The 10,164-nt window shown below is 39.0% G+C and overlaps 1 protein-coding gene across 1 annotated transcript in view; it reads right to left on the reverse strand.

Moving 5' to 3' along the window:
- Nucleotides 1-6,778: 6,778 nt before the first annotated feature.
- pcyox1l (prenylcysteine oxidase 1 like) overlaps nt 6,779-10,164 on the reverse strand; it is a 12,854-nt gene continuing 9,468 nt past the window's right edge. Inside the window, exons 6-7 of the mRNA XM_015373875.1 lie at nt 9,242-9,653; nt 6,779-7,461 (exon numbers count right to left, since the gene is read on the reverse strand). Coding sequence (XP_015229361.1) covers nt 7,212-7,461; nt 9,242-9,653 — 662 coding nt within the window. The 3' untranslated portion in view covers nt 6,779-7,211. The remainder of the gene's footprint in view (nt 7,462-9,241; nt 9,654-10,164) is intronic.

A 10,164-nucleotide genomic window follows, 5' to 3' on the forward strand; every position in this document is an offset into this window, starting at 1 on the left:
TAATCATGGAGAGCTGCAGCTGCTAAGATCTATTTGTTGACTCCTTTTTTTAGATTTCATAATCAGGTAGAAAAAATTGCTTATTGGAGTATTTTTACAGTTTTAGTTTGGAGCCACATTAATCTCAAAGTTTGACTGGGGGAGTTCAGGATAGAATGTATTTACAGACAAAGATGCTTTTTTAACTTACATCTTTTTTTTTTTAGTTGGAGCATAATTACTATTAGTGTCTAACCTTCTCATCGAAGGGCATGTCTCAGAGTTTGTAGACTCCACTTAGTTCCTTTTGATTACCTAATCAGTGGACAGTTATTTTCAGTAACCCATTACTTACAATTAACCCAATCAATTGGTTCAGGAGTATAATTATGTAACTATTTCCTAGGATCAGAAAAAGTGAAGTTAGCCCTTTGTATGGTTTTTTTGTCTTTGAAAAACCTTTTACAGAAGAATAACAAGTATTTTTTGGATCTTTGTACCTGGATTATTGAGGCTCATCAGGATAAGTTGTTAAATAACTAAAAAACTGGATCCTATTAAGTGAACATGTCAAAGTGTAGATATAAAAAGTAATTATTTACAATGTTTATAACAAAATATTTTGATTTCAACTAATTCAAACAAAATACCTTGATTTGTTGAAAAAGTATTGAATGAAAAAATCCATCCATCCGTCTTCTTCCACTCCGTCAGGGTCCTGGTGGGGCTGGTGCTTATCTCCTGCGGTCTATGGGTGAAAGGCGAGGTACACCCTGGACAGGCTGCCGGTCTATTGCAGGGAAATACATAATCAAACTTAACAATTCATCATGAAATGCATTAATTAAAGTCTAAAGTCATTCTTTGTATTTGTTTAGGTAAGCGTCTCCTCTTACCAAGTCCCCCGTTTGCCTCAGAGGGGCGGATGACTGTTCATGAGTCAATGTCTGAGTGAATCTGAAACTGAAATAAATGTTTGAGCTTTTTGAAGGTTTTTGTTCTTTTTGGTTTCTGCCAAAGTCAGAGGTGAAAGCTTGCTCTCACTTTCCGTAAAGTAGACTCACTGAAGATAACCAGCAGTAACATATTCCTCATAAATTATATATATATATATATATATATATATATATATATATATATATATATATATATATATATATCCCTTTTAAGTTCTTGGCTTCAAATTTTGAAGTGATTTGAAAATTATTCACATTTTAATTCAGTTAATTATTTTAATTCAGGTTTTATTTCAGTTATAAGAAGGGTGAATAATACTTTTTTTTTTATTACATTGTGATTTACTTTTGAAGCTTAAAGACCTAAAATATATTTTTCTTATGTTAATTTGTGATAAAGGTTTAAAATCAACAGAAAGTAGGCTTTTTCAGTGTTGCATCATACAAAAAAAAGTCGAAAGAGAAGGGAATACATAGAAAACTTACTGACAGCTATTTTTTCTTTAAATGGACAAATTCAGAAATGTATACGTTGCTTTTAGTACAATTCCTTAACGATCAAGAGTTTAAATATGAGGTCTGTCCATTCACTCTAGTATTTTGATGTTTTAACATTCATGTCGCAGCCTGCTAAGTATGAAGAGATCATATTGAGAGGTAATAAATAAAATATTGAAAAACTCAGCATGTGTGCGAGTTCTGTGGAAATTTAGAGCTGGCGCTGAAATGGGACTTCTCAAGAATCAAAAGCTTTCCTTTTTTTTTTTCCCCCTATCATGCTGGGCTGCTACCAATTAAACCCCGGTTAAGTTATTTTCTTGTAACAAAACATGAATCTTGAATAATCTTTACTCAAAATACTAAATACTCATAAATTAATCAATTTTATTAACAATTAAATGGAAATTCGTCATAGCGATAGATGTGTTCTGTTGCTTGTACACCCATTAAATGTTGAATAGGTGAGCATATCATTTAAATCTGTTCTACTTTTTCTAAGGCACCATGTTAAGGACTACCGGTAATACTATTCTCGCCAGGCCCAATTTGCTTGCAAAATTATTCACACGACTTTAACAATTCAAAATTGTGGGAAAACAATTTTTCTGAACACACCAACCATGTGGAAGCTTTTTGTCATCAACACAGCCAAACTGCTTAGAGTTTATGGACTGGGTGAGTAGTGATAAGAGAAGCAGCCACGAGATCAATGATAACTCTGGAGGAGCTGCAGGGATCCACAGCTCAGGTGGGAAAATCCTACGTTATCTTTGCGCTCTTTGAGAAAAAACAAGTGGAGCAGGAGCTCTTTTAAACTGGGAGCAAAGAATCTTATTCTGCTCACATGCAAACACTCTGTGTGTGCATGTTGATGATAAAACATGTAGGTGAAATCAAAAGTACTGCCAGGATGTTTATCTTCAGCAGAGACAGTGAACCTGAAGGATAGATGGGGATAGATAGAGTTAAATGTAAGAAAACCATGGAGGAATGTCTGCTAGAGGCTGAAAACTGATTTAGATTGAGGTTGAGAAAAAAAACTTGAAGAGTTTGAATGGAGTGGATAGAATGAACGCAAATTAATACATTAGAATGGCTCAAACCAAGTCAGATTAAATCATAATTAGAAAACCGTGACAAGAATTGACCCAGACTGAGTGTAAGATTTTTGCAAAACAATGGACTAAAAAAAAATCTCCAGACCTGAAAAGTAGTAAAAAAAAAAAAAGCTTGATCAAAGCTCCCTACCGCCTTACAAAGGTATGACACTTTTTTCAGTTTTATGTGGAAAAATTAAACCTGTAGCATTTCCTTCCCTGTTCACATTTGTGCCCTTATTCAAGAAAGACCCCAGAGGTTTGTGGCTTCAATGTGACAAAATGTCAACACTTTCAAGGGGTATAAATACCTGCAAAAAAAAAATGATTTTATTTATTTACATCCATCAGTAATTAAATATGATGAGTCTTTTTCACTTATATACCTACGAGCTGCAGAAAGTTTTTGTTTCATTCCATGTTTTACTGCTTTTTTTAAGGACGGGGGTGGGGGGGTATGTTGTTTCTCATGCAGGCATTTCAGAACAGCTCTCTCTTTTAACCAGTCAACTAGTCTGGGTTAAGGAAGGAAGAAATACAAAAGCTATAAGTTTAAGATAAATAACCCCAACATGATCCCTCAGGAAGCTGCCATATTTTCACACGTTAAAGTGAGACATTGCTGCTATGATTATATCTATCTTGAAAGTTTAACTGAAGCAGACAGAGGTGGGGAATGAAAACCAAAAAGGCCTCTTAGAGTCTCTGGGGTTTTGCTGTTTTTCTGATGTGAGTGAGCTCCATGTCACAGAGAGGATCTTGGTTGGTGGCGGGGCCAAACCTTGTTGCTGCACACCTTGGAGCATTTCTCAATCAAGATGAGCAGAATGTATATAAGGAGGCAAAGGATCCTCCATCTTCACTGGATGATTAGCCCTGATGATAGTCTAGGTAAAGACCTAAACCAGGAATATATATCTTGTTGAAATTTGTCTTCTTGTGAATCTCTTTTAACGCGGAACCTGTTATTGTTCCAGGCAACCAGTGAACCTGTTCTTCTCCGATCTTCATGGAAAAGGTCATATCTGTGTGTGCAGCAGTTCTCAGTCTTCACCACCTGCCTTCCTGCTCTCCAGCATGACGTCTCTTGCAAGTAGCAACGCTCTCAGATCTCACTCACCTTCTCCTGGACCTCTGGGGTTCAGTCTGCAAAGCCTGCTGAATCAAATTCCTACAGATCCATATTACCTCTCCTTTATCTCTTAAGTAAGCAAATCAATCAGTCATCAGTTGTCATCAACCATCTCCTTCCTGATCAGTCTGATTTCTCCCTCTCAGACCAACCAGAAAGTTCAACTGACTTCCTGCAGATCTCCACTTCCAGATTCTTGTTGCTTTTTTGTAAATTAAAAGTTAAAACTCAGCAGTTCTCCAGTCTGATGCAATATGAAAAGAATTCATTTCGTAGGAGATAAATCAAGTTACCATCCACAGTACAAAAAAACCCCTTTATTAATCAACAAAGACGCTATAAGTCACAAGATGTTCAGATGATGAATCAGAAGATCAGACTTTTCCAAGTTCTGTAAAATCTTGTCCTTTGAAATTTCCAACCCAAATCCAAAAACAATATCCCTCTGCAGCTTTACATTTCTACAGGTGACCCATCGATGTGCTCAGTAAGGCTCTCATGTTTGAGAGGAGGAAAATGCGTCCTAATTATCACAGAGGGCAGATCTCTCCTCTGCTTTGTTATCTGTCCAGAGTGAAAGCCGGCTGGCTCCACTCCCTGAACACATTTTTCCACTTGATTATGCAACCACAGCATACAGGACAGAGGGGTCCTTTAAAAAAAATAAAAAGAAAGAAAGAAAGTCTAATGGAGTGGGGGTAGAGCAAAACACCAGGGTTCACTACGATAAAGTCAGTGCAAAGCTGTAGTTTAATTAACAAAAAACATATTACATTATTAATTATCTCAAGGAAAGTTAATGTCTTCTAGTATAAAGATTTATCACAGTAATGTATTGGGAGGGTTTATTTCTGTCCATTTGCAATTGCAGCCAATGGAAATCCCAAATTCTTTTACTCAGATTGAAATATTACATAACAGAATCAAAGGACATGCAGCATAACAGACAATTATGCTTGACATCATTCATAGGGAAGACTGCTGACTTTTCCAGAACAAAGTCAAATACCTCCAAAGGCAGAGTAAGCAAGCTGAAAAGGCCATTATCTCAGTGTTTTATCGCTGCATCATCATGGAAAGCTTAGTAGAAGGAAAAAGTGTGATAGATGTGATGCACTGACAGGAATAGCTGCAACCTTGAGAGGTCTGGAAAGTAAAGATTATTTAAGATTAAGGATTTTTCAATTTTGCAGTCAGTATTTTGCAAGCTACCACACAGATTTATTCAGAGCATGGACTACAGCAGTTTATTATCTAGCTTTAAAACACTTCTGAACCAGAGATGGCACCCACAGGGTCTTATCTGGGCTGTAAATAAATAAATAACGGGACCGTAACTTAGCGGACAGAGTTTACCATTCAAAGTAAATTTGTATTTCATTCGGAAATAATGGAACATTGGAGAGGCACATAATCCAAGACACTTGAGGTCCAATGTGAAGATTTTCCAGACAGTGATGGTTCTGGGTACCGTGTCACCTGCTGGTGATGATGGGCCACTGTTTCCTATATTAAGTCCAAGGTAATTGCAGCCATTTTCCAGAACATTTTTGCAAACTTCCTGCTCCAATCGACTGAAAATGTATGCACAAATAATCCGCAGTAAAACAAACAAACCATTAAAGTATATCAACATGTACTTTCACTGTTCTTACTTACATTTCTGAAATAAATAAAACTTCCAATCATATTCTAATGTGCTAAGATCATTGGACCATTAAATGTAAACCAGCCACATTTTCTAAAGTAAAAAAAAGATAATCTATATGCAACTGCAGTATCTATACCCTTACAGGTATTTAATGTCCTTTCACCACTCGTCCAAATGAAGATAACAGTCCAACAATCCAGTTAGTTAATGGATTATTATATACTAGGTGGATAATTTTTATTAAAAAAAAGCAGGATTAATGGCTTAGCAAAGACTTCAGGTTTAACCCTGACTTCCCGGTACCACAAAGCTGGATTCATTATTAGCGAGGCTAGTCACCATGGTAACATACTCTGAACTGCAAGCTTTCAGGAAGGATCTGAATTCTAGAAAAGGTTTAATCCAGGAGCCAATCAGCTGTTTGGGAAACAATGACGTGTCCTTTCATTGAAGACCCGATTTAATTCAGAGGGGAATTTGAATTGAGAAAGCTTCCTGGAGAGGTGGCGAAATGTCTTCAAATCTTGAAAACCAAGTCCAGTGGACATTTTTTGAATTTTTACGGAATTCAGAGGGGAAAAAATAACTTCAACACAACAATATCATAATAAAGAAACTTTAAAACAAAATATGTTCTTGACAAATTGAAGTTTTTAATTAATTCATTTATTTTGCCTCCTTTTTGACACCAACCTTTTACTATTCTGTAATGTTTCTGTGAAATTTAACATTGATCATGCACAGAGTATCAGACTGAAACAGAAATACTAAGAAGTTTCATTCAAGTAGAAAAGACATTGAGGTAATTCAAGTCCTCTTGACTCCTGAGGGGCAAATTATTAATATGCAGCAGACCGATTGGGATGCAGGCTATTAAACATCACTGATGTGTAACTTTTGCATTTAAAGGTATAGAGGACGATCTTTTATTTCTGGGTGGATCATCTAAATAAGTGGTCCTCCTAATTGTCAATCATTCTGCTGATATGTTTACGTAAGGCCGTCCTACGTGCTCGTCGAATTTTCACTTACTGGTGGTGAGCCTGACGTGGAAAAATTGCAAATCTTCTTTTGGAAAGTAAGCTTTTATGAGTGATGCAAACAACTTTTAAACGGAGCGTGCACGAGGAGAAATGTTTAATAAGATTTCCTTCTCAGGAGTGGGTATAGGGTTGTGCATGTTAAGTTTCTACTTCTTTTTTTTAAGTGGAGAGGGCGGGTCTTTTCAAAAATTCACGAAAATCCTCCACTATACCTTTAAGCAGGCAGCAATCCTTTGCCACGATATGTGGCGTCTCTTTCATGCCGCCACCCTGTTTGAACTTTCATTGAGACCCCCGCCCCATATTTCTGTAAGATGGGTTTTTGTTCCTCACAGAAGAACTATGGCGCTCTCCCTTCTATGATCATGATTGGTCCGCTACCTCGAACCTGCCCCCTTATCCATGCACGTTCATAGGTTCATGATCAGCTCTAGCTTGGTCTAGTTAGAGTTGGTAACCAGCTTCTTGGTACCGCTGATCCTGATTGCCATTGTTGTGGATTAGTTAAACTGGATAGGCTGGAAGTAACCTGGCTATGTAGCGCTTGCTTTGTGGTACAGCCTCTGCATCAGCTCTCCTCTGTAATATTTGTAGCTATTGTAAAACAGGAATCCAAATCATTGGGTTTTAGGTTTGCTTTAAAATAGTCCAATACATGATTTTTATTTATGACAAATCATATTTATACTTTTATTTAGAAACTAGGTCAAGTTCCTTTATATCCTCTAAAAAAAAAAGGCTGAGGCTTTTCTGTACGCTTGTATCACCATCTTATAAAACACTTCTCTGGTCCCCTCCCACAAAAAAAAGCAAGAAGAACAAAAAAAGATGTTTACAGCAGATTTCAGAGGATCAGAGCTCAGTTTTGATTCTGTGCATGAGATCTTTCTGGTCCACCATGTCCGACTGTTTGTTCCAACGGTGGTAGGCCAGCAGGGCGATGTTCTTGGCAGCCACTGAGCTCATCTCCATGGCACTGCCGGCCCACTCGATGCCATTGAGGTAATAGAGATTGGGGTGCAGCTCTATAGGTGGCAGCCCCTGGCTGCTGCCGTAGTGAGGGTAGGCTTGCCACTCCGTCACCTGGGCTGAATAGTACGACCTACAGTTTAAAGGGGCAGAAAAGCAATGTTCAGATCCCACTAAAGCACAGCATTTTTTATATATATATATATATATATATATATATATATATATATATATATATATATATATATATATATATATATATATATATATATAGTGTGAAAGGTATCTGCCTGTGTACAAATTTCTCCTGGTTGTCTCTTTATTTGCCCCACCCAAGCATTTCAGATCCAAAGACAAATTTTTATTCAACCGTAGCAAAATTAGGATTTTTAATGTTTTCTTTTCTGCTACAAAGTGGCATAATGGATCCTTTTCAGCATGGAGGTTCCATGTTCTCCCCATGCATGCGTTGGTTCTTCTCAGGGTACTCCAGCTTCCTCCCACAGTCTAAAAACACGACTGTTAAAGTTGATTGTTATCTCTAAATTGTCCTAATGTGTGTTTGCATGGTTGTATGTCAATGTGTTACACCGAGACAGACTGGCAACCGGTCGAGGTTGTACCCCACCTTTGCCCATAGACTGCCAGAGATAGACACCGCCCCCACTACGACCCTAACGGAGGTGGAAGATGATGATGGATGTTTATAGAGACATTAATGGATGGACTTTAATAAACATGTCTGAAAAACATAAAGTAGGCTCGCAATACAGAAATAAGATTCTCATTTCCTTTCTTTACAAATGGATAAAAAGAAAACATGAACCAGTTTTAAACGTTGAGGTCAGAGTTTATTACTCAGTAATAGGCTGGGCAGCAACAACAAGCCTGAGAAAAAAAAACACTGCTGACCAATAGAATTAAAAACCTCATAGTCACCATGAAAGCCCCACGATTTCCAAGATACTTGGGGAAATATTCTGTGGTCGAACGAGGAAAAAGTCTAACCTCTGTAAGGTGGGTTTTAAGTTTTACTATGAGTTAAAATAACAGCATTCCTTGATTTCATTGGTATAAGCAGAGAATCCTGAAGGTTAAAGGTCCAAAGACGGCTAGGATAAAGGCCAGAAGCAAACCAGCAAGTCCAGTTCTGAATCGCTTAGACAGAGTCTGGAGTTAATCTAGTTAAGATGCAGTTTACAAATAAAACATAATTATGAATCTGTTAGCTACAAAACCTGTATTCCAGCTGAACAGGAAATTCATGCTTGATAAGCATCCATGGAGTTGAATGGAAGGAACACTTTTGGGCTAAAACCCCTTTAAAGTGAAGCAAAACAGTTGTTGGTGATAAGGGAGGCTCAAAAAATTATCTCTGAGGGAGGACAAATATTTTTCCACCCATCCATTTTCCATCATGCTTATCCCTGGTGGGGTCGCAAAAAGGTTGACAAGTCTCCAGCTATCTACGGGCAAGAGGCAGGGTACACCCTGGACAGATGGCCAGTCTAATGCAGGGCAACACAGAGAAGCAGATCAAACAACCATTCACGCACACACAACCTAACAGTCATGTTTTTGGACTGTGGGAGGAAGCCGGAGTACCCGGAGAGAACCCATGCATGCACAGGGAGAACATGCAAACTCCATGTAGAAAGACCCAGGTCTGGGAATCAAACTCGTAACCTTCTTGCTTCTTGAAGTTAGTCTTATCTGTAAACAGTGATCTGAAATATTAAAGTGTGACAAAAATCTGTAAGTGAGAAACCACAGGAAATACAGGCAGACACAAGAACACAGCAAGACGTTAGGAGTGTAAGATGAGGAGCAAAAATTTAGGAGGAAGAAAATGAAGCAGGAAGGATATGTATTACTTATATAAAGTATTACTTCCCACCACTGACATGACTGACCTGAAGAGTGTTTTGAGTTGAGACTTGTCCAATGTCTGAGGCGAAAACACCTTGTAGACTCCGGCCTCCTGCGGCTGCTTGCGGCGAAAGCCGGCAGAGATGTTGACGGGACAGACGCTGGCCACGCTGTTGAAGAACAGGCCGTCCGTCTCAGTGGTGAGGACACTGGCGTAAGGGAACAGGCGGGGGTCCGGGAAACCGAAAAGAGACGTGTTGAGGTAACCGTGAACGATTGTTGCCACAGTGCCGTGATAGCTGCCGGGCAGCTCGTCCAGGGGAGGAGCGAAGTCTTGGAACTGAAGTCCAGAACCAACGCTGGCCTGTAGCGGCGTCGCCAAAACAACGATGTCGTACAGCTCCGATCCGGCTCCTGATTCACTGGAGTAGCTCAGCTGGTACTGCAGCATATCCCCTGTTAATTTAGAGGTAAATAAAGTAGAACAAATGAAGGGCCAGGGAGAGTTGACATAAACGTTTAATACTTTGAGGCCATTTAACGGACTGTGATGCATCTGAATCCTGTCTGATTCAGAGTCCATACATGGGTCTAAGGTCCCGTCTCCATGGAGAAAAAATGAGGTGTAACAGCAAAGGGAATTTCTAATTTGAACCCATTTGCCGCCATGTTGCTGTTGCTTTACCTCTCATGTGCCGTCTGCACATGCCCAGGGCTTTCATTAGCAGTTTGGGGGTGGGATTCTGTAAAGTGTCACAGGGCCACCAAAGGGCCCAGCAGGTGTACTACACTGTCTTCATTTTGGCTGAGTACACTCGTGCGAATACAACTTTTTTCCTAAGCCGTTAATGAAAATGTCCTGTGTTGGTCTCAACACGGATCAGAGGAGTGGCCAAATAGGCCGAGGTTAGGGCTGGGTACCGAACTTCGGTTCTTTTATGGTACCGACCGAAATGCTTCGGTTCTA

Source organism: Cyprinodon variegatus, unplaced genomic scaffold (assembly GCF_000732505.1).
Source record: "Cyprinodon variegatus isolate N-32 unplaced genomic scaffold, C_variegatus-1.0 Scaffold94, whole genome shotgun sequence".
Classification (NCBI taxonomy): domain Eukaryota; kingdom Metazoa; phylum Chordata; class Actinopteri; order Cyprinodontiformes; family Cyprinodontidae; genus Cyprinodon; species Cyprinodon variegatus.